The sequence below is a fragment of the Zosterops lateralis genome, assembly GCF_965231275.1.
Source record: "Zosterops lateralis genome assembly, chromosome: 5".
Classification (NCBI taxonomy): domain Eukaryota; kingdom Metazoa; phylum Chordata; class Aves; order Passeriformes; family Zosteropidae; genus Zosterops; species Zosterops lateralis.
The window spans coordinates 24,217,183-24,241,437 of NC_139766.1; the positions used below are offsets into that span (position 1 = coordinate 24,217,183).

Below are 24,255 nucleotides of genomic sequence, written 5' to 3' on the forward strand. Positions count from 1 at the left end.
AAATCTGCTGAAGTACCTAATGTATACAAATAACTGCATTTTCTCTGCTGGTATATAAATCTGTTTAGCAGCATTTCAGGACCTCCACTATGTTTATATGTACCTTCTGGGTAACCACTACTGACACTTACAAACTAGGCATCTCCCCACCCTAATTTCCCAAGAAGCAGAGTCTGGTGGTGGAGCACAGAACATACTGGGTCAGCACCATTACCACATTCCCCTAATTTCACCTCTGGCTCTTTTCAGCAGTTAAAGCTGATAATCTAGTCATTGGTCTTCTGTAGCAGTTTTCTGCACAGAGATAGATGATATTTAATAGACTGTATACTCCCTTATTTCCAGACCAATATTCACTTAAACCTTCAGGAAATAAACAAACTCTTTTGTATTCAATTATTATCAATACACCAAAAATAAATGGAAAAGGTGAACCATGCAGATCTTTTATTAAAATATGTGTCTCTCCTACCTTCCCTGTCCACAGTATTTGTCTCAGTCACTTTCAGCAATATGCTATAGACAGATATTTTGGCTGGAACTACACAAATATTTAGAATATACAACTGAAATATCCTACATTTCTTTGCAAATTTGCCATATTACATTAATATGCTACTGCTACTGCTGGGACAGACTACAAATGTATTGAGCTTAATAACATTCTCTTTGGACCCTAAATCTTGCTATACAATGCAGAAGATTTTTTTATTGAAAACAAACAACTGAAATGGCTCATTAGGACAGTTAGCCCAGAACCTTGCCTTGCCAGGTTCACTGCTTACAGTCAAGACTGGAGGTATAATGCAATTATGTGGCTGCGTACTGTGCAGCATCTCAGGAAAATATATCTGATCATAAGCCTGTTTTTCTCTGGTAAAAAGAGCTTGTGGACAGCTTGATGGCAGGATATGGCTGGTCTCTGTGTGTGGCGATAGCCAGACTGATTGCAAGAACTAAAGACAAAACACTGCAATTGTCTGTGATTTTATTTAGTTTTGAGTAACATTTTGGGCAATTTTTATATGTAGGGGGCCTGTATATTTGCCCAGACCTTTCCAATCTTTATAGTGCTCATTGGCAGGTGTTTTGCCCATTTTAAGGGATGGACATTGGGATAGCTCCTAATAAGTAGTCCTGGCAGGGTATGTAGGCAGGGTTTGTATATTTTATCCGTATGCCCAGAAAAAAGAGCCAGGCAATTTTATTTACTTATGTTGACAGCTACTTTCTCGTAGTATCTTTTATAAATAGCTGAAAATGAAGTAATTTCTTCTTATCTGATTTTTTAATTTTGAGGGGATCTCAAAAGGCTATTAGGTAAAAGTGTTTGACCAAATAATTTCCTGCTACGCAGTTAAACATTCAGGAGGAACTATTTCCATTCTGTCAGAGTCAGAGTTTAGAATATGAATAAGTTTTCATTTGGTTATAGCTTTTGTAAAAAAATCTTGCAACAGAAATGTCTTTAATTAGCACAGCAATTATTAACTTATCAAGAGCAATTTTGATCTTGAACAAGAATTTCCTTGCTGGGAAATTTCTTTCGAAACCTACAGGAACTGCATAGAATTGAGAGCACTGATTTTCCCAGTTAAAATGGTCCATCAACAAAGCCACTCTGAGCCTCATGCATAGCATGGACATGGAAAAAAAATCAGAATACAGCATTTCTGTTATCTCTACAGCTTCTTAGTGTTAGTAATGGGCAAGAGCCATGTTTGCTCAGGATAAGTCAGAAGGTGCCTGTGTACCAGTGTCTCAGTGACAACTCTCACAGGATACAAAATCAGTACAGCTAAATTTAAAAGGGCTAGGCAGTATGACCAAATAACCAAATAACATTTGTCCACATTGGCTTTTGCCTCCTTTACAGACTGTCTTTGAAGAAAATTTATGGAAGTAATCTGAAGCAGTACAAGGACCAAAGGAGGAACTGGTAGTGTGGTCAGTCTATCACAACTGCTCAAATTCACTTTCTGAATCTTTTTTATTAAACAGTTTAAATGCCCTCTGCATCATCCTGACTACCTTGGGTTTCTGGTGTAATGAGAAATGTTGCTGTGGATTCATCACATCAGTCTTTAAAAATCCGTATTCACGTTTTCTACTGGTCCAAGGTGCACACAGTATCTTCAGCATCATCTCATCTAGGGACTGCCAGATGACTCTGTGAGATGGATTGCAGAGAGAGGCCAGGAGTCCAAACGTCCTGAAATAGTAAGGAAAAGTATCTTTGCAGATAGGTCTTTGAATTAAGACTGCCATCACATTTTGTAAGGATATCCTTCAGCAGCCTTATAGTGGTAATTAGACTAAGTCACAGGTTTTCTGTCATTTCTCACCTAATGATTTACAATTGAACCTCCCCATACATGGGTTCTTGTGGTAGTTTAAACTGTAACCTATTTATACTTCATCTAGAAAAATATTTGCCTTTTCTAGTTGTTTTTACTTTTAGATTGATAAACACACTGAATTGTGTGGAGACTTTGTAACCTGGACAAATATCTACAAGGAACAAATAGGAAACCACTAAGTTGATTTTCACTCCTGGTTTTAAAACCAGTAGATAGTCAAATCAAAAATTAAACTCAACTGTTTGGTATTAGCCTTAGGAATTTTATTCTTCATAATATAAAGCTCTACTTTGATACCAGGTGTTAATGCCTTTACTCAAATTGATCTCAGCTAATAGCATTACTGAAAAAGCTTTTCAGTCAGATAGAAATTGAAACACTGTCTCTATTCATGTATAACTAATACATATGGTAGACATAATTTAAAGTATTTCTCAAACTAGTTGGCTTAATACTCAGTATTCAAATAGGAAAGAAAAACTATTCACACTGATCTCCAGAGCAGAGCAAAATGAGATGACTCGTGACTGAGCAAGCTAGGTTCATGAAAACAATCTTTGAATATTATGGGTTGAATATAAAGAATGCATAGAACAGATCAAATCCAGAATGCAATACTGTATTTCTATTCACTGGATATCAATGTGCCCCTTTTATTGGTCTTGCAGAATCTGAGGAAGTCGTGATTAGATGGCCCGAGTGTTCCATTTTCAAAAGAATAGATAAATAGCATGAAACTTCTCTTATGACTTTAAGAAAAAATTCCCCCCACACTATTTCTGGTTCCTAGTAAACTTTGCTGTTCTTTGAGAAATACCATTCCTACAAGATATCATGCAATTCTACATCTGCAGATGCCAGTAATACTGGGATGCCAACACCACTGAAAAAGTCCTTCAATATATAAAATATGTCTCCTAACTATCCTTCTTGTAATAAATATTATTCACTATTCATTTCTAGTGACCTTTTTAGCAGTGTTAGATTGTTTTATGCTTTAAACAAGAAGAATCTTAGTGTGAGTATCTCCAGTGAAATTTTATGAGATAATTATACAATAAAGGATGAACGTACTATTTGCAGTCATCATTGTTCTGTGTTCCACTACTTTTGTAATCATTACCTCTAAAGGCCTCAAATGAGGCTATTGAGACTTCATTGAATGTTGTACTTGCTCAGATTAAAAGAAACCTTGGTGTTTTCTTTTTTGTTCCTGGGTTTTTGCAGTCTGAGGCCCTGACTGAAGTAGGTGGGGTCATATCAACCAAGATAAATGAACCTCTTAGTGCTTACTGAAAAAGTACAAATGTACTGGTCTACTTAGTTTTCAAAAATAATGAGTAGACATAATCCAGTTTCTGGATAATTAGACATCTGGATTATCATAAATGACCTTACTTGAAAGGCATGGCAGGAGTTTAGTTTTTCAGTACACATAGAATACAATCTGTCAGATCAAAATGCTTTAAATCTCCATTAAACTAAACCCTGAGAAAGCTGCAGACACAGGAAATTTACCCATGTTCGTCACCCATTTACTATGTAAGAGTTCTTATTAACTCCAGAACAAACAAAATGTATTTCAAAACCAAGGTTACCACAGATTTGTTGTTACTGAGGTTCATTCACTGGAGTTTAGCGAGAGGAAGACTTGAATTGCATCTGATATGATATTGTTATCACAACAGAATCAATTGTGAGGTTTTTCAGCACTGACAGGGATATAATGAAAACAGATCTGTCTTCTGGTCCTGCTATCCCTTAATAAGGGAGCAAGATGTGGCATCTTCAGAAGAGATGTGGAAACCCATTACTCTTTTGGCATAAAAGAATATATTTGACCACTAACCATGCCTTTCCCTTTACCTGCTGTTTGGTCCTCCATTTTTATTTTTATTAGTTTTGTAGCATTTCATCTCTTCTCTAGGCCATGCACTAGTACACAGGATATCACTCTGACAGGAAGATATAAAATATAAAAGACATTCATGTCCTCATGATAGCAGTGTATTTGACCAAGTAAAGAGGACAAAATCTATTTATTTTCTTATGCTGATTTTTTTCATGTATCACAAAGCTATTGTAAATTATATTCCAATCAAAGGCAAAACCACTTTAGGATTAGAAATATACTAATCTGATGATTCACTCATAATTTGAACATCAATCAAAAGTCACAGATCTCCAAATTCCTATTTATATTCTTTTTTGACTCATCCATGTTTTATTTCTGAATTATTATTTTCCAGTTCTATTCCTACGGTAAATTGTCTGATGAGCATATGTAAAGCCAAGACAAATTGGCAAGGGGATACCATGGGAGGGGTGATGGACTTGCGAAACCCAAAGAGAAGATTGCACAATGTTTGCAAGGAGCCATGGGGGAGAAGCCTTTTTTATACCTGGAGTATCTTTAATCTTCACTTTTCCAGAGCAGGGCAGTTGGAAATTCCTTTAACGGCACACAGGACTCCACAGTCCAGCATGGAATTCAATAAAAAGTTATGAGCCTCAAAAAATATCCTTCTGTTACCAGTCACTCTGGCCAATACATAAATCAGAAGCTTTGTGACTGAGCAAGAAACTTATCCTTGACTTATCAAGTAGACCATCTGACTAATTAGTATCCTTGAGGATTTTTATATCTCAGTAAGAACATTTTCTGGTCCATGGACAGCTTGATTTCATTCAATTTCATGCCACTTCAGCACATGATTAAATCAGATTTAAATGGATGGACTTTACCTATGAGTGTTTGGAAGGACAAATCTAATTAATCTGATTGTCTTTCCATGTATTCTTTATCTTTTCTAAGTTTTAAGCTGTTATTGATTATCAGTGGCTACAAAAAACAGTTAGATAAAATATACATATACCTTTTTTGGCAATGATTATAAACTTAAATTAATCTAACTTAATTATATATAATAAAACAAAAAATAGAGGGAGTAATTTTATAAACTGGAACACTTGTCTGCTACGTCTGGAATTGGATATGCTGTGAATTAATAAATACCAATGAATAAAAATATCCCCACCTCCAAAATAAGAAATAAAATATCCGTGGAACATGTCAGTGGACATGTCAGTCGACTGTGCTTAAAAATTAATATCCAATATCAAATGCCAAAAATATTTCTATATATTCCTATCATCATACCAAATCACCCAGTTTTTTTGTGACTGAATTTCTGAATGGGATCTCACAAAAAATTGGAAAGTTACTGATTTCTGAGTTTATCTATACTGCAAAGTGCTTTTGAAAATTCAGCATCTGGAGTATGTAGTAAAAGATCAAGAACAATTTATGCAATATAATAAATTATATCACTCAAACCTACCCTGGTTAGGAAAACACAGCGGATTGTGTAAAAAACTGTCCAAAATCTAAAGCTTTTTTGGAAGCCTCCTCTAATTTTAATAAGGTATTCTGTATATACCTGTGTACCTTTACTGCCCAGGACATTTATAGTGATGGAAAGAATGCAGATGATACGGACAGGCATGATCAAAGGTCTAAAGATACTTGTAAATGAATCCAGAGGCAGCTTTGTGGGAATAAAAAACGTGCAGCCCCTGCATTTGTTGTATTTGAGTGAGAAAAGTTTTGTATGTGAATGGGACAGGATTCCCAATGTACTGGCTAGTAAACTCAGGTCAAAATAAGTCTTTGGCTTGTATCACCTTTGGATAAAACAAAAAAAATTCTCAGCGGCTCATTTTTATTCCATTTATACAGCTTGCAACCTTAATTATTTATCTGCAAACTTCTGCTTGCACTGAATGAGTGGCAGAAGGGAGTAATAATATCTTTGCTGAAGAATATAGGACCACAGATTTTAGTGCTATGTGTTTTTAGTTATTAGTGCAGAACCATGTTAAGTGTTATAGTCATCAATATTTATGGGGTTTTGCTCAGATCATATAACAGACAGTATTTTAAAATTTGAGTATTTCCTTTTACATTTCTCTGCATAGACAGAGCTAACATTCTTTGCATCATAACACAACTTCTTGGGAAAACTCATAGGTTTAGTTTCGTCCTTTGTCCTCTTTTGATTTCCTCATTGCAGCCTGTGATCAGGACAAGATAAGAAAGCCATTTACCAGCAACCCAGTAGTGAGTTCAGCACTGATCAATACACTTTCAGATACTTCTCTGAGCTTGCTAGATGATGCTTATCAATCTCTCCTGCTGTTGTGTTTATAATCAAGCACTACAGGTAGTCGAAAGTTTACATGTATAATTCACTACGTTCCTCCATTTCTTGATACGGTCTCTTGTTGGAGATTTCTAAAATCTTCCTAATCTGCCTTTAATTAATTTTTAAAAGAACACTTGCCCATCTTTATTTCCATTCTTAAATTTTCAATATTTTTCATGTCCTTAATGGGTAGGACATTGTAAATAAAATATACTGACAAGGCTGCTGTCTGATTCAATCACACGACAATCCTTGTGCCATACCTTGAATCCTACAAAAGACATATTTAGAGTTATCATATTTCTTTGTACAATCTTAAGCTTACACTTGCAGCTTCTGTGTCATTTATTTTAATAACATAGGGATATAACAAAATGCTGAGAGTTATGAAAATGCTGACACAGAAAGCAACTGGAAAAAATTTTGCACATCTGTTTCACACATCTAAAACTTTGTGCTTTCTCTTTTTCACTGCTTTGGCACAAACTCAGTGATTAAAAGGGTAATGCTTCCAGGAAGGGTGAGTAAATGGAAACTCCAGCTGCAAAGGAAAAGAAAGAAGAACATATTTGATATCGCTACAGACCATCCAGCAAAAATCACAACGCAATCTGGGAGAGACAGAAGACTTCTGTTTTGTTTTCTGAAAAATGTAACAGGCATTTACCCAATGTCCTTTACTGTTTCTTGAGTTTTGGATAGCCAGCTTGAGATAACCACAAACAAGAACCAAATTGTTCATTAGAACTTTGCATAAAAACTTATTTTGTCTTTGCATTATACACTACTGATACAAATAATGGAGCTAGTTTAGCGATGAGGAACTGCAGTCCTATCAATCTTGGAGGAATGTTCTCTCTTTTATTTGAAATAAATGAAAACTGCATATAGATGTTAGCAACAGTACCTTCTTTCAAACCAAGAAGTACAAAAGAGATAAATCATTATCTGAACCTCAAGTGCCCCTTGCTGCAAGGTGATGAACACCACCTAAACAATACTACACTATTGTCTGTTAAAATGATTGAGAACTGAGGCCACTGGAAACCACAAAAGATTGTATGCTTGTGATGGTGATGCTACTAAAGGCAATAAAATATTCAAATTTAAAACAAACCTCAATGCAAAATACCAGTTCTATAAAGCATTTATTACGGCTGTCAAAACGCATTAACAAAGAATTATTGTTTATAAAGTATTTCCATAGTGTCTGTAATGAGTTTCTCAGTAATTAATTTCAAACACCATCAGAGCCTTCTTTGGATATTCAAACTGACTTAAAATTGCCTGTGGAGTTTTGCATATGATTTTATCTGAAAACACATAGTGACTAAGAAGAAAACTGGCAGTGCTGGCTCTGGAGTTACATATTCCATTTCTAGCCATATGCTACTGTTTGTATGCCTACAAGTAAATTACTAACCTTTTTGACCTAAAGTCTTCATTGAACTTCATTTAATTAATGATGTTGTGCACATTACTAAACTTGCACTGCCTCTGGAGAGTCTCAGCCTTTCAATCTCAGCCTTGCTAAACAAATATAAAGCATTGCATTCATATTTTCTTCCATACAATTCTAAAATGTGTGGCTTATTTTGCAGACATACTAAGGTGCTTTAATTTTTTTTACCAGGAGACATCAAATGGATTAGTGGAAGTAGGTGTACACATCTGGGCATAAAAGGTTCAAATATACCCTTTTGCATCCATAACTTTTTAAATTAAGAGCAAGCTGATCCCAGGTATCATTACTGTCATTAATTACAATTTCAGCTGTGTCTGTGCTGCTTGTATTGAACTGCCACAGCGGGGACTGTACTGCCAATGAGGTAGAGAAGTCCTCAGCAATTACAGTGATACTCTTCTAAATATCTGAACTACCAATCACCAACGAAAGCAAATGGGTGCCTTGATGGTATGGAAAAATTCTCTTACAACTGTTGGAAACAAAATCATTAGTAAGACACAGATCAATTTCTGCTTCTCCTCTTGCTCAATCAGTAGTGCCATAGCAGAGGAGAAATAGGAAAAGGAGAAGCCAGTAGCTGACACTTGAGTTCTAAAAATATAATTTAATGTCTTCTTTCAAGTTAAACTACACAGCAGCATGGTCTGAAGTGCTCAACAGAAGAGACTACATCTAACAAGAAGGAACAACAGGTACAGAATAAAAGGGGAAAGTCAGGAAAACAAGGATTGGTATGAAGAAAAAGAGGACTAGTTGCAAAAGGTGAAGAGGGACATTTCTTATTAAATCTTCCGAAGTGTGACATTTTTTAATCCATTAACTTTCAGAAATAAATAATGGCTTAACATTCTATTTAAAGGAAATTAAGGCAAAATTGGGAAGACAATTAAGACAACTTTTGCTGTTACGACCAAGAGACCAAACCAGAATCTAGAAATGAATGCTTTGCATAAAAATGCATTGAGTGTAAAAGAAATGAAAAAGCACTCTTACTAAAGACATGGAGTTGTCATTCTAGGTTCATTTAAGAAATACAAGTAATCTTGAACACTGGCCAGGTTTTTTTCCCTTGTGACATTTCAGTTAAAAACATCCAGTGGTTTTTATGTTTCAGTTGCATCTAAACAAATCTCCTGGATATATCAACATTTCATTTTGAAATATAGTAATCTGGTAGTGATTCAGCGTAAATTTACAGGCTATATTTGAAGCCTTTATTTTGTTTTAGCATAAATGTTAGTCACTCTTTTTATTACACACCTGAGAATGCCCATCAGACACACTGAGTGTCCTAATACTCTACTGCTGTTTAGCAGTCTCTTCCACCTGCAGAAAAATAATCTCAAAGAAGGAGGTAGTTCTTGTGCCTACTTCTCAGTCACCTAAATGAAAGATAAATGTTTGCGAGAGAAGTGGGAAATCAGGTTCTGCATCTTCACTTTAAAAGTGTTAACTAGTCTAAGATTGCTTAGATTATTTTTAATTGTTATGGTATTAGAATTCTTATCAGCTGACTCTTTTGCCCCGTTCTTGTCAACATACTCCATTGCACATTCTTCCTGAGTGTCTTTCAATCAATCTTCAAGTTTAATCATCAGAAGCCAGAAATGAGGCTGATTACGGATGTTGATTCCAACATTCCTTGGTCACAGGAATATGTTTTTCCTGTTGTTAAAGACTAATTGAATTGAAAGCCTCTGGGGAGGATTAGAACTGGAGCAGACGGCTTGCTGTCCTGAAGGCCGGGCTGCCAGGAGGGGGAACCTGCTGCACATCCTTGACAGAAAGCCAGAAGAGCAACTACGTGAAGCCACAGCAGCCAGAAGTCAAAGGTGTCGGTCATGAGGCCCACATTTCGTCTTCTTTTGCTTTGATGCCACTTGAGACGAGTTACAGGCTTCCAACTGAGAACAGAAACGTGTTCGCATGGCTATCCGGCACAAACAATTAAACAAACAAACAAAAAATCAATACTAAAGGCAAGGGGAGGATTAACGAAGGGAGGATTAAACCTTTCCAAGACCTTGCAAATGACATATGCTACATGTCGGAAAGTGAGCAGAAGGCTGCTCCTGCTTTGTGCCATCCTCCTGGCAGGGGCTGCTGATATACCTGTACTTGAGTAAAGCTCCCGAACTTTATGGTTTGATGATTATTGACCAAAGATTTCAGAAACTTGTTTTTAAAAATCCTGCTTTTTAATGTAATACCACTGACAGTCTTCAGGCCCACGTTGCTTTGAAGAGGTGAGTTTTTGGGTTCCCCCCCCACCTCCTCCTTTTTTTACACTATAGGGAGTCAATGACACTAAACCACAGGGACACAGCCTTGCACCGTGTTTGTGTGACACCACCGAGCCCCGGCAGCGCCGGGAGTGCGGGGCGCCCTGCACGGGCCCTGTCACCCCACTAGTCCCATTCGTGTCGCTGATGGACAGCACCGAGCCCCGCCAGGCCGCTGTGGGAACCCAGAGCGCTGGGAATCCAGCCGGCCCTCAGTGAGCACACACTCCCCAAACTGCGGCCGAAGCGAGCATTAATATTGTTGCTATTGCTGTCACCACACACAGGTGCCCCTGAACAGACCCTACAGACGGCGCTGAGCGCCTGATGTACCGTGGGCACGGGGAAGGGCCCAGCGCCCTGCCCAGCAACCCCGGCCCGCCGCAATCCCGCCGGGACATCCATCCCGGGGACATCCATCCCGGGGACATCCATCTCGGGGACATCCATCCCGGGGCCATCCATCCCGAGGCCGCCTCCCCGCGCCCCCCCGCCAGGCCGCCCGGCCCGTCGGGAGCAGCCCAGTCCCGCCTACATTGCCCGGCAGCCCCGCGGCCCGCGGGAAGTGGCGTCCGGGCGCATCCGGGAGTGCGAATCCGCCGGAGCGTGTTCCGTGCCCGGTGTGGCGATTGCGGTGGGTCGGGCCGGGCCGGGCCGGGAGCGGGAGCTGGGGAGGGGCGGCTGCGGTCACCCGTGTCCCACACACTGAGGCGTTCTCTCCCGCAGGTGCGGCCATGGCGGACTCCACGCAGAACGGGCCGATGGCAGGCGGGGCCGGCGGCGGGGCCGTGGTAAGGAGCTCCCGGGCCTGGGGGCCGGGCCGGCCGCGGTGCTGCTCCGGCAGCGGGGGGGGTTCTGCTGGAATGGCGGCGAGGCACCGCCGGCCCGGGAGCGGGCACGGGAGCAGCTTTCGCTTTCCCATTGAGAGCGTGCTGAGTGTGCCGCAGCTCTTGAAAATGGCTGAATAGAAAGTAGTTCAGTGTGGTAGCACTTGCATTTCACAGAATCATAGAACATGCTGAGTTGAAATGGATCCACGAGAACCATCGGGTCCAGCTCGTGGCCCTGCACAGAAGTCACGCTGTGTGTCCGAGAGCGCTGTCCGAACGCTTGAGCTCTGACTCTCAGGCCACAGGCTGGTGCTGTCAGCACTTCCCTGGGGAGGCACTTCCAGTGCCCAGCCACCCTCTGGGTGAAAAACCTTTTCCTGATAATCTAACCTGGTCTTGCCACAGCTTCATGCCATTTCTGAAGTTATATTGTGCAAGTAAGATACAAAATCATATTATCAAGGTTGTAGGTTTCTGGTCATTTCCATAGAGGTGCACTAGGAATAGAGAGGAAAAGAGGAATCTTCAAAAGCTGGTCCAGATTTGGAAAAAAATATGAACTCTTTCAGGTGGAAGGAGGCTGTTGTTTTGGCTCTGACGCGCGTATAGCCAAAAACATTCTCTGTTTAATTGGAGCCTTTCTGGCGCTTTGGCTGTATCAGGACTGAGGAGGGCTGTAGTTGAGCTCAACAACAGGAGAGGTGCAGGATTACTGTGAAAGGTTTTCTGCTTTTTCAAGGTCACGAATATGTAAGCCAAAACCATGCCACTTTCCTTGTAATGTAGTTATGCTAACTTTACCTCACCCTATATTTCCTCCCCCACTAAGAATAGTGGAGATTTAGCCACAGGTGTGTGCACTGTATTCTAAAGGAAAACTTTAAGCAAAAGTCAGTCAGGTCTAGAGACCCTACATGGTAACATTTGTGAAGCTGACAGTTTTGTGAGGCATGTTTGGATAGAAAAACTATTTTATAGAAGTTCTTACCACTGTATTTGAATGTAATGTACGAAGGAGCCTCTTGGTTCTGAGGAAGCCGAGCTATTTTTGATCTGCCTAGTAACATCGTATGAGCCAAGTATCAAAGGAAAAAAAACCAAAAAGCTTTCTGCTTAGCTATAATTTGCTTATATTTGAGGTTGGAGAAAGACTTGCAATTTAATAGAGTTGGGAAGAATGTTCATTGTATGCAAGTATTAAGATGCCGACTTCTTTTGGGGCTGGTCTTTTTATTTTTCTTTTCCAATGTAGCAATTTCTGATGGCTAACAAGTTGGATACAGCAATGTGGATTTCCCGCTTGTTCACAGTTTACTGCTCAGCTTTATTTGTCCTGCCTCTTCTAGGGTATGTACTGTAAAATAGCATTAAAAATTTACAAATGAACTAGATTCCTTTTTGCATAGATTATTTATTTATTTATTTATTTAAGGTAAATTGCTGTTACTCAGCTTACTTGGATGCTTTTTGTCAGAATAGTTTACAGATTTTAGATTGGTTTAAAACACTTGTAGATGTGTTTGGAAAATATATTGAACAAATGTAAAGTAGTGGTAAATGCATGTTTTCGTGTGTAAATGGAATATTATATTGAGTTGTCTTAGGCACCTGCAGTAAAATCAGTGTTAAACAGTTTCTGAGTTATTTTTTGGGAATAGTGCTTATGTACAATAATAGAAATGAATACTTGGGGTATTGTTCAGTTGTGATGCAATTCTCGAGGGTAGAAGACTGCTGAGCTTGGTTCACATGGTAACATCTCCTCTGATGATTTGCAGGTTGCATGAAGCAGCAAGCTTTTATCAGCGTGCCTTGCTGGCAAATGCTCTTACCAGTGCCCTCCGACTACACCAAAGGCTACCGCACTTCCAGCTGAGCAGGGCCTTTCTGGCCCAGGCTTTGCTGGAGGACAGCTGCCATTACCTGTTGTACTCCCTTATCTTTGTGAATTCCTACCCTGTTACAAGTATCCTTTCCTTGTATCATCTTTTTACTGTTTTTAGATATATTAAAAACATGATTCTTTTCATCACTTTTGCCATGATTTGAAAAACTAGCTTGAACTAGTTTGATATGCTTGCTATTTATAGAACATACTCTGTGTAAAATATGACAGTCTTATGTTGATTGATCCATATTCAGCTGTATAATTTTAATCAGCTCTATAATTAGTGCGCTGCATTCTTTGGCTACTTAGATTTTATTTTCTTGAGGCTTAAGTTGGGTGGATTTTATGGCCAGCCTCCAGTGATATTTGGAGAAGCTAGTAATTTTCATTTATTGCCAGTACAGGGTTTATACATGTCTTCTCACTGTAGCAGACATTCGTCATATAGAGAGATAATTATTCAGTAGTAGCTTTCTCAGATAAGTTATTAAACTGATAAAGTCTGCAAAATTTGCTCCTGTGGATTGTCAAATGTGACATGTCACAGCTAATATTTCTTTATGCCACACTGTGTGTGCTTAATGTCCTACTCTTAAAATCCTTCTAGCAGAGAAATGTCTACATTCTTGCTCTGTAAAATTGGAATGGCTGACAGCTGCATGTTCTTTGGTAAAGAAATGAATTTTGTAGCATCTTTTGACAAAAAATATGACTCCACGTATTTAAGAGGTTTTGAGTAGTAAGCTCACATGTGCTTTCTGTGCAGAGAGGAGCATTTCAGTAGAAGCACATGGGTGTCTTAATGGTGTGTGTTATACTGTTGCATACTTGCAGACACCCATATTTTGAAGTTACTAAAAATGCATAGCAAAGAGGTGTAAGAAGCAAAAGGAAGAGCTATAAATATAGGTCTTAAACTTACCTTCATCCAGTATATGTCATTCCAGTCAAACTTCTGCAAAGAGCTGTCAAGCTATGACTGGTGTAGTATAACATCATGGAGAAATGCAGCACTTGCACAGCCTGTAATTTTCCTTATGGCTTGCTTCAGTGAGTATTTTTCCTGTTCTGCTGTTCTCTTTGCTTCATGCTGCCACATACACAAAGAAGGTTCTTGATGTAAGTATGATATGTATATGTTACAATTAGTACAGTTGGTATTCTTGGGGTTTATAAACAGGTTTAAGTTGTAGCTCTGGTTTGGTTTTCTTTGGCTGCCCTAGAGGAATTAATTAGAGTGAAACTGTAGCATGGAATCTCAGCACTGAGAATCTGAGAAGACTTTTTCGGTTGGGTTTTGTGGTTTGTTTTTTTATGTTCTCCTTTTCTGTGGGATGATATGTTGAAGTTGACACTAATTATTTTTCTTCAAATGCTTTTCTTGAAGGAAACAAAATCTGTGGAACAGTTAAGTTGAAACTTAAGATGTGTCTTTTTCCAGCTGAACCATAGCCTGTGAATTTTATTGTTCTATTTCAGTAGTAAAGTAACAAACTATAAGGTGAGACTAGCAAGCAAAATACTTTGCAGCAGCAGCAGTTGGACTTCCTGCTCAATACACTGCCTTGTGCATCTTAATGTAACTCCAGGCTTTGGTGTTCCTAACTGGGCTGTCTTACTACAGCAGGCACTTCCTCCTAGTGGACTGAACAAAGCTCTTGGCTATTTCTGTGCGGTTGAACCTGAAATTGGTGGATGAGGATATTGCAACATCTGGTGCTTTTAATTGAACTCTGTAAATTATAGAGTTCCAAGCCTGGAGTAGTTTTCCTTAGGATATTAATCTCAAAACTGGTGAAGTCTTAAAATGTTGAAATGGGTGATAAATAGCAATGGTTTGCATTTTGTTTCCTCTGTGCTAATGAAAATAGGTGTAACTTGAATGTTTCTTATAAATATTTTTTTCTTCTTTAAAGGCACGAAGTTCAAATAGTTTGCCCTTTTTGAGAAATCTCTTAGAGAAACTGAATGCTAATCAGCAGAATATTCTAAAATTCATTGCTTGCAATGAAATTTTCCTGATGCCAGCCACAGTTTTTATGCTCTTCAGGTAAGAATTATGATAAATATTTAAATAATTAGAAACTTGCTATACAAGACTGCTTTTTGCAAATGAGTTCCCTTTGGATCATAGTACTCAATTTTTATGGTTCTGGCTGACCAAGGCCTGAACGTCAAATAAAATTTAAGTGATTCTTATGACTTTTTAAGTTGGTGTATCCTGACATCAAAAGTCATTCACTATGATGTAAGTGAGAACCAAAACCCTTCCCTTTCATAGTGTGGGTGATGAGTGATGTGGGAGTTTTCCAGGCTTGAAACTTGAATTCGCCTACATTTCTATCAGTACATTGTTCAGTAAGTTTAATTTTGGTTAGTTTATAGAATATTAAAATTTTCAGCTTCACTGAAAGTGAATTCTTATTTTTGACAATTAGATTCCTGAAATTTAAATGACAAAGTTTCATTATGCAAAAACTGTGCAAGCAGGAGTATGTTGCATTCTCTCCCATGCTGCTTCTGAGCAGTGACCTTTCTGGGTGGTTTTTTCTTTTTGTTTGTTTATTTATTTATTTTTTTTTTTAAATTCCATTTGATTTTGCCTGCTGTGCAGCCTGTTGAGTAATTTTAGAGATCTTGAACATACTGGAATCCTACTGAAGCAGCATAGGCATAATGACCTGCCAGTCAAAGAAGTTTGGGTCATTGCCTTTTAATATGGGGGAAATGCAGCCTTTGTTCTGTACAAGTTATAGCATAGGGGGAACGTTTGTCTTGAGTGCTCTCATAAGCAGTAAAAGGGAGGCTTTACCTTCTTGGATAGTATACATAATTTGTCTTTATCTTTTGATACATCAGCTGAACATTTCAATGCTTCAGCCCTCAAGGATTGCATTCCATCTGAGACCACTTACCAGCTGACAGATAACACTCTATCCAGTATCTTAAACTTTTAAGTGCTTTGAACTTAGTATAGCTTTTTTTTTCCTTTTGCCTCTCTGTGGAGAATGTAGTATGTGAAATGTTGCTACTTGATATGTCATCTGGTAGATACTGGAGCTTGTAAAAGGTCATATGCCAAACTTTAAAGGAATTTAATTGCTAAATGCAGCTATTGTGAGATTTTGTACTTTAAATGTTGTAACATATTAAATTGTTTGTCAGTACTGTACAGGTTTCAAGATTTCCTCTTTCTTCCTTCTTGTAGCTCAATTTCACTTTATATTTTTTCTTCTGTGTAAAGAAGCTGTACTTGAAGGAGTTCTACTTACTGGAAATTCCTTACCATCATGTTTAAATTCAAAGAGAATTTTTAAACAATGTGTTATTTAAAGTGGCTTCAGTCACTAAAACTTAGGGCATTTCTGTGCTTTGCTGTGTATGGTTAGTGTGCTGTGTTTACACGGTGTCACAGCACAGCCATATCAAACAGCAGTTTAGTGAAGTACCAAGGCCTAATTTCACTGTAACTGAAATAACTGGGTATTAGCTTGGCGTTAAAGTCTCATTACACATCTATAATTGTCTGCTGTGTGTTCTGAGAAGTTTTGCAAAAGATGCTAGAATATGGTCCAGATATTTGACATACTGCAATTAGATTGAACAGAGTCACTGTAACTGGACTATGTCAGGCAGTTTCTGGGCTTGACCAGGAAGTGTTTTCTTGCTATGGAACACGTGCCCACCATCATTCCTGTGACTCTTTGCACCACCAGAAATGTGGCATATAAAAACACTTCATAAATATAAAATCAGTACAAGAACAGCACTTCTTTAACTGCTTCGTTGAGCAGTTTTACATTATAGTGTTTCTGCATTTGTAAGGGTATAGTTATGTACTTTTTCTTGTCAGATCTAAATTTTTCTAAACAATGTGACCCAAATTAGCTTTTTTTGGAGCCCAAGTAGTTTGCTTGCTTTTCTTAGAAAAATTCCTGGGTTTGGTGTTTTGTTTTGGTTTTTTGTCCCTAGTAAGCTCTACTGAACTTACTACTGAATTCTCTTTCAGTGGACAAGGGAGTCTGCTCCAGCCATTCATTTACTATAGGTTTCTTACATTACGTTACTCTTCTCGGCGAAATCCGTACTGTCGGTAAGTACTAAATTGATTTTGGAAGTTAGTGTTTAACTGCATAGTGCTTAGGTATTCAGAAACTTTGCATTCTAAAATGAATGCAGAACTCATAATACTACATCTGCAAATGGCAGTTGTAGAATGTGAAATACACCTGGATGCTAAATAAAACCTTGGCTGGTTAAAGGTTAGATTTATTTCATGTGAGTGATGAGAAATGTACCACCATTCTTGAATGGGAGCTTTCAGAACATGCTTGTGTAGTTAAAAATACACTTTGGGAGAAGAAAGCCTTTCTTATCAGTAAGATATCCTTACTTTTAAATTCTAGGTACATCTCAGCCTAAGCCCAAATATGAATAGGCACTTAAAAATTTGTGTAATATTGAGAGAAAAAAAAATCCTGTGGATGATCTTAAACATGTTCATTACCTTCTTTAGTTAAATTAATAAATAAGGGTAATTGTATTTGAAATAGAGCCTTATTGATTTTAAAAGTTGGTCAAGCCAATATTACTGCTTTAGACTTTGAAATCATAAATATTTCTGTGAGTGTTTTCTCAGGTGAGTGCTTTCTCAGAAATTTTCTTACGACTATTGCATGGCATAAGATTTTGTGAACAGACTTTCCAGTCTACTTGATCAGAAAATGGCTTGCTAGAGTGCTAACAAAAGTGGCTTTGGCTGCTGTGATATGCAAAGACAGGTGTGAGAATCACAAGCTTAATTGTCTCCTATTCCCTATTTTTGTAAGAAATCAGTTGTTCCATCCTACATTTTTAACAACACCAACAGCATCTATGAAGTTGCTTTACTACTTTGATATCTAAAAATAATTTAAGATGTGCAATACTAAAATTGACATTCAGTAGAACTAGTTTATCCAAAGTGTTCTGCTTGCATTTTTGTAGTTTTAAGGGAAATTGGTGATGAGAGTTTTGTTTCTCGTATCTGTGTTCTAATAATTGCTTCTGCAGTGCAGGGTTCTCGCATATTGCCAAGACAGTAGCACAAACACAATAGCCTCCCAGCTCCTTACACTATTTGTGATAAAACATTATTGTTTTTTCTCTTTTTTATAGTGCTTCTGTAGCCTTAATAGTATTTTTATTTTTTTTTTCTTGAAGGTGGAGTTTTTCTATTGTCTCTAGTTCAGTAACTTTCAGCTGAGGATGGATATAGAGTTAGTTAAAATGTTAATGTTTAAAAGTCAAGAATTCTGAAGCTCTTGGAAGCAGCACTGAGTCGGTCTAAAGAATTTAACTTAAAATATGTATGTGAGTGTGATATTGAGAAAAGAAGTGAGTGGAAAAGATACATGTAGATAATACTTCTGATAAATGCTCTAGGATTTTAAAACTGTTTAAATCTGCTTTTTCAGGACTCTCTTCACCGAGCTCAGGATTGTTGTTGAACACTTAATAACGAAGCCCTCGTGCCCTGTTTTTGTTAGAAGACTATGCCTCAGTGGCATTTCCTTTATAAGCAGATTGGCACCAACTGTTGCATAGCCAAATTCAGGCACTCGTGTTTTGTGAACATTATGAGCAGCTGGCACTTCTGCTGATGATTGGAAATTCCTGGTTTTACATTGATCTCACTCCAGGCTGTATAAAAATACATATATGCTTTTCTTGGAGATAATATGAAATTTAGCATATCAAAAACAAATAATAGAAACTTAAATTAACCGTGCTGTATTGTTAATTGATGAAAAAATTAGCTGCATCCTACGTAAACCATGCCCTATCATACAAGTTTGTTTTTTTTTAAATCAAAGATTGTTTGAGATTGATTGAAACTTATTATAAAGAGATCTGTTTTCACTAGGTTTATGTTAGTTGGAACTATAGCTACTTTAGGATGTCTCCAGTGGATAGCAGTTGATACACATACCTATGCAGTACATTTTGGACAGTATTCTTCTGCTTACTAAATGTATCTGTAGAACTGTTTTTTCCAGTTTACTATACTCAGTGTAGAAATACAGCCCTCTTTGACGTTAAGACAAGGAATTCAAATCTATCAAGCTGACAAAGATAACACTCCTTTCTGAAGGAGAGGCTATTTTTATTAATAATACTTAAAAAGAACTCTTCCACGTTTCTACTTTGTGACATAATCTTACATTACGCTGTTGAAAGAAATACCAAGACTGATCACAGAAAATTCTGTGCAGTTTTCTTGTCATAACAAGTTGTTTTACCAAGCCAAACTGCTGACCTGTAGGATTTTCAGACTAAGATGCAATGCTTAAACTTCTAACCATGTCTCAAATGAACTAATCAATGTTATTGAAGTAACTTTTGCAGAGTCATTGCAGATTTGTTCTTGTGTCCACACAAGTGTGAGACTGCAGTAATTCAAGCATGTTAGCTTTTTAGAAAATTAATCTGTAGGTAGCTCTATACAAATTGTTATTCCTGTTTCTGAGACCCTCATTGTGACGGGAAATTTGCATAAAGAATTACACCTGTTTAGGCAGCTTCTGAAACAAATGGGTGTAGAATTTCTTGGCATAAATCCATGTAATGACTGATCTGAAGCCAGTGTCATGACTACAGAAATGAATATTAAATTATTGCATAAATTAATTACACTGATTATGCATTCACCCAGCAGCTGAAGGGTAGGTCATGGTAAAATAATACTATCTGTCTGAACACAATTTCTTTCCAGAAATTCAAGGCAAAATATTTACTGAATTTTCTATAGTTACTGTTAGTGTTCTAATTGCATAAAGTTAAAGGGCTTTCATTGGCCTTTTGTAAACTTCTGTAGCACTGAACTTAACTATTCTTCCATGGTCAGAGAAACCTTATGAGAAAATGTTTAAAAAATAGTCTTGAAGCAAAGTACTTTCCTGTAACTTTTGAGTTATCTTGTTTGTGATATGGATATCATTCCAACTTTCCAGTTGTATTAGTTTTTAGATCATGTACTTATAAACTTATTTCATTTTTTTGCTCAACCTCTTGGTACTAATGAACCAGTTGGTAATTGAATATGATACTCTTTGACTACTTGTCTTGCTCTCTGAATGTGATTAGCTATTTATAGAATACTTGCACACTGCAGAAGCAACTGCATGCAGTTAATGCTCTACAGCTGCTAAAGATTTGCAATGAGATTGATTATGTGTATATCCTGTAATTTGAGGATTTTATAAAAACTAAAATTTCTACTGCAATAAAAGGAGTGTTAAATGTAACTTGCTAGGCTCTTCAGGCTCATTTTCTCTCTTTAACACAACTTACTGATGCTTGAACCTGGAAGTTGAGCAGAGTACTGTCCTATGTGTATGTGTACATGTTCTTATATTCCCACTGCTGCTTTTGAATTGGGATATAATGTCTTGTGCATTTCTGAATTATTTTACAGGGAATTTTTGCCTTCTAAAGTGCAAAAATTTATGACCCTTTCCTTCAAAATCTAACCCAAGAATAAGCACTTGGGTATTGGGATAATGGTATTTAATCAGAGAAAAAAATCCAGACCTGCTTATTACTGTTTCAGTTCCTCAGCTTGATTCTAGTCCCTCTGTCATGTTGCATGATGTGTTTCTTGAATGGTGACATCAGATTCTCTTCAGCCGTTTGGACCACTGTGATTTAAAAATGAATTTGGTCATCTAAGTTGATCCCCCACACTGGGAGTAGAAAGCAAATAAATCTGTAATTACTGTAACCAAAATAACATGTTCTAAGCAAATTTTTGTGGTCTTACTGCTGTTATGGGTGCATTCTACTGTTCCTTAATTGTGTGATGTTACTAAATTAGAGACGAGTCTAAACTGGATCCAGTGTAATGCAGCTGTAACTGAAGGATGCTAAGTAGAGATCCAACTCAATGAATGCAGGAGAAGGATTAAAAGGAGTAAGTGAATGACAATGCTGTGAGTAAAGAGTTAGAAGACTGTGCCATGAAGTAGAACTTAGATGTGGATACTGAATTTATCTCTTTCTATTAAGGCTTGAAAATGGACCAAGAGGAGGAAATTTCATAGAAGGGGTTTGATTTGGTTAGGCCAGTAGCATATTCTTGGCTTTGCTTGACAGATTGACAGCTTGTGGCCTGGTAAAACTTACTTCTCTAACATGCTAAGAAAACATGGAACAATGTTGTAAGAATAATGCTCAAACCAAATAAATAGGGCAACTGACATGTGCTCTGCATCAACTCTGAATTTTACTGTAGCCTTTAGCTGCCTAAGTGATAACATTGAATTTCCTCCATGCTGGCAAGAACGTTCTATCCTTGAGCCTGCTTCCTCGCCACAGTTTGTGACTATATTCTAATGATTGATTAAATGTAAAATGTTGGTTGTATCCTGATAGCTTGAGAGTTTTTTTTTTTTTGGTGAAGAGAGCTGTATGTTCATGCTGCTATGCCGTCAACAGCTAGCTGTGGTGCAGAGGCTGTAACAGAAGTCTGTGATTGTAGAGAAATTTTGCAACTGACCATAAAGTGCCTGCCAATCCCAAAATGAAGCAGAAGAGTTTTTGTATTACTGAAAGGTTTCCTACCTAATGTGATAACTGTTTCCACTGGTATAAATCATACTGCTCATTGCTTTTTGTGGTCTTACCTTTTGTAAGTAAAGCACTGTTGCATAGATTCTGTGGGTAGACCAGCCCCTTGCTCTGTACAAGCTTTGTGTAGAAGTGATGTTCCAGTTTAACATTTGTCTGTTTTCATCTGTAGATAAAGTATCAGGAGCCATTGGGTCTGTTGGAGTAGCTAATGCCAGTTAGGATTTCTTACACACAGAGTAATTCACCAGTACATCCATCCTCTCCTTTACTGCCTTTTATTTAATTTTATACATACATTGTCATTTCTGTGCTGTCAGTTTTATGTTTTGTTCCCTTCTTTAATGGGTGTTTAAGTGGAGCAATATCTGTTAATGTTCTAAGGATTTAAATAAAAATTATTATAATTATGAGCCACTATTTCTTCCAACAGTTTTGGAGCTGCTGACTATGTATGTGATAGTACTGTCCAAACAAATAAAATAACGTAGCCAATTCTTTGTACAGTCTGTGTTAGACGCTCTTATCATTCGGCACCTGTACTGCAATATTTGCTGTATAGATGCTGTGTTTATTAAGGAAGTTCCTACACATTTTAAAGACAGGAACGGAGACATGAAAGAGCACTTGCCTGAGTGGATGTAAGAGTTGCGACAGAGCAGGAAATAGAAAAAAGAGTTGGACAAGATGAAACCGATTTGTTTCTACTCTACATATGACTTGTTAGTCCTGCTCCTAGAATTACTGAAACTGTGGTCTTAAATACTTTAAAAAGTACTATACCTTATATTGCTCAAATAAAAAGTGCTGTCCCTTACAGTGCTTAGATTAAGGGTAAAGAGGACATGTTAGAACAATATGTTCTTTTAAGGTGGTGTCAAAATTTGATTTTCACATACAATGCTAGGTATGGCCCTTGTACCATCATCTCTGGCAAAAAATAATGGAAGAGTGTAAGATCCCAAGCACTTAACGTGCTAGATGGTAGTAAGGTATGCTAATCTGTTTTAATTATCTATAATTTTTAATTGCTGTTTGTGGTTAAACTATACATACACCAAAATTGGTTAGTTTATCTTTGTATTGTAGCTTCCGCTATAATTTTCTTAAACCCACAGGAACAGTTAGGCCTTGCTGTTTTAAATCACCTTTTAAGGACAGAACCTTAAGCAATTCTTTATTTCAAGGATGGAAAGATATCACTATGGATAATGTAATAGAATTTAATCTTGAATGTGGATTCAAAAATCTTTTTCATAAAATCTCAGCATTACTTTTTAACTTCACTGCAGAAGCTAGCTCTGTGATAATGGCAGATGTTGTGCAGGTAAGGGAGTTTCATTGCTTAGTTCTGTGCCATCCAGATGGTATAAACTTTTAAAATTAATTGAAAAATTCATCTTTTACTTGCATTCAAGGACTGAGGCACAAAATGCTAATGTAAGGGCTCAGAGGGGAAATATAGTTCTCCTGCATATTTGAGAAAATGTGAAGCCCTTTCAAGAAAATCTAATAAACATAATAATCGCAGGCTGCTGACACTAAGGAAAAAGCACCTCATTCGCTCTTTCTTTTATGCAGCGATTTACTGGTCCCTACTGATTTTCAAATTGGATCACTGCAGTAAATTATCCATACCAGTACCTGTGAAAGAAAGCATTGGGATCCATATTTGTTCAGTGCTGTGCTTAAATCAGCAAGAATGACAAATTTGATGGTATGAAATTGGAAATACCAAGGGCTTCTCTTCAGTGAATGAGCAAGTATCTCCATTTGTAATTTATTGTGACCCTTTTTCACTGTATGTGCTTTGTATGTCAAATATTTATTTTGAAACAGATTAAATAGTTTTCTGTATTGATACCTATTGTTTTGTTGATGTTCTTGAAAACAAATTCTGTATTTTTTTTTTTTATTTTAAATATTACCAGTGTGTTTTGCAAAACAGCACTTATTTAAGTTCAAATCTCTAAGTGAGTTTGAGTTACTGACCAACAGGTTTAAGTGTTCCAGATGCGTTTTGGGTGTTGGTTTTTTTTCTGTGTTTAGAATAGTGCAGAATGCAGTGAGCTACTGCAGCACCTCATTTACTTTTTCTAGAGGAACAGGAAGATTAAGGCGTATATCAAAACAAAACAAAAAACAACAACAACAACAACAAACCAAAAAAAAGCTGATCCCTTCCTTTAATTCATTGCAACAATTCTGCTTTATATCTGGCCTAATACTGTGGAAAAAATCTACCTATGAGCCCAATTTACTGCCATATTTTCAGTGCAGGTGTTAGCAGAGAAAGCTGTACACCTGTGTTTTGGCAAAAGTCCTGTCCTTTTAAGATAGGTTACTTTGTGACTATGATTACATCCTTCTACCTAAGTAGGTGGCACTGCTGAACTGAGAATGAATCATGGTTACTGCTGAATTACTTGGAAATTTTGTCAGGATAATAATAATTTGTTTTGCAACTACTAAGCAAAATTGTGAACCAGTGCTTTTAATAATACAACCCCATGTTCCCCTCTTCTTTTGGGCTAGGCTTAGCTCATTGGTGATGGCACAGATAGTAGCTGCCTTCTGTTTAACCCAGGCACCAAACAGATGGGCTTTATTCTACC

At 37.4% G+C, this 24,255-nt stretch overlaps 1 protein-coding gene and 1 long non-coding RNA gene across 3 annotated transcripts; one reads left to right on the forward strand and one right to left on the reverse strand.

Moving 5' to 3' along the window:
- Positions 1-1,392: 1,392 nt before the first annotated feature.
- LOC310909548 lies at positions 1,393-23,745 on the reverse strand. 2 transcript variants are annotated; one of them, XR_014590093.1, is made up of 3 exons: positions 20,606-23,745; positions 13,956-14,123; positions 1,393-2,212 (listed from the first exon to the last, which is right to left on the reverse strand). It is a non-coding gene; the product is annotated as an uncharacterized lncRNA (long non-coding RNA). The 2 variants fall into 2 exon arrangements; XR_014590094.1 differs by lacking the exon at positions 1,393-2,212 and adding an exon at positions 8,831-9,937.
- Positions 10,885-20,319, forward strand: TMEM33 (transmembrane protein 33). Its single transcript, XM_083861508.1, has 8 exons — positions 10,885-10,949; positions 11,042-11,106; positions 12,398-12,492; positions 12,924-13,111; positions 14,085-14,152; positions 14,950-15,083; positions 17,043-17,126; positions 18,490-20,319. The coding sequence occupies exons 2-8, from the start codon at positions 11,050-11,052 to the stop codon at positions 18,617-18,619; spliced, it is 756 nt and encodes a 251-aa protein (XP_083717634.1). The 5' UTR covers positions 10,885-10,949; positions 11,042-11,049; the 3' UTR covers positions 18,620-20,319.
- Positions 23,746-24,255: the final 510 nt, after the last annotated feature.

Bases quoted from the DNA above. Each gene is read 5' to 3' on its own strand.
- TMEM33 (XM_083861508.1), top strand. From the start codon at position 11,050: ATGGCGGACTCCACGCAGAACGGGCCGATGGCAGGCGGGGCCGGCGGC. The intron at 13,112-14,084 runs GTATCCTTTCCT...GGCTTGCTTCAG, and splicing joins GAATTCCTACCCTGTTACAA to TGAGTATTTTTCCTGTTCTG. The intron at 17,127-18,489 runs GTAAGTACTAAA...CTGCTTTTTCAG, and splicing joins CGGCGAAATCCGTACTGTCG to GACTCTCTTCACCGAGCTCA.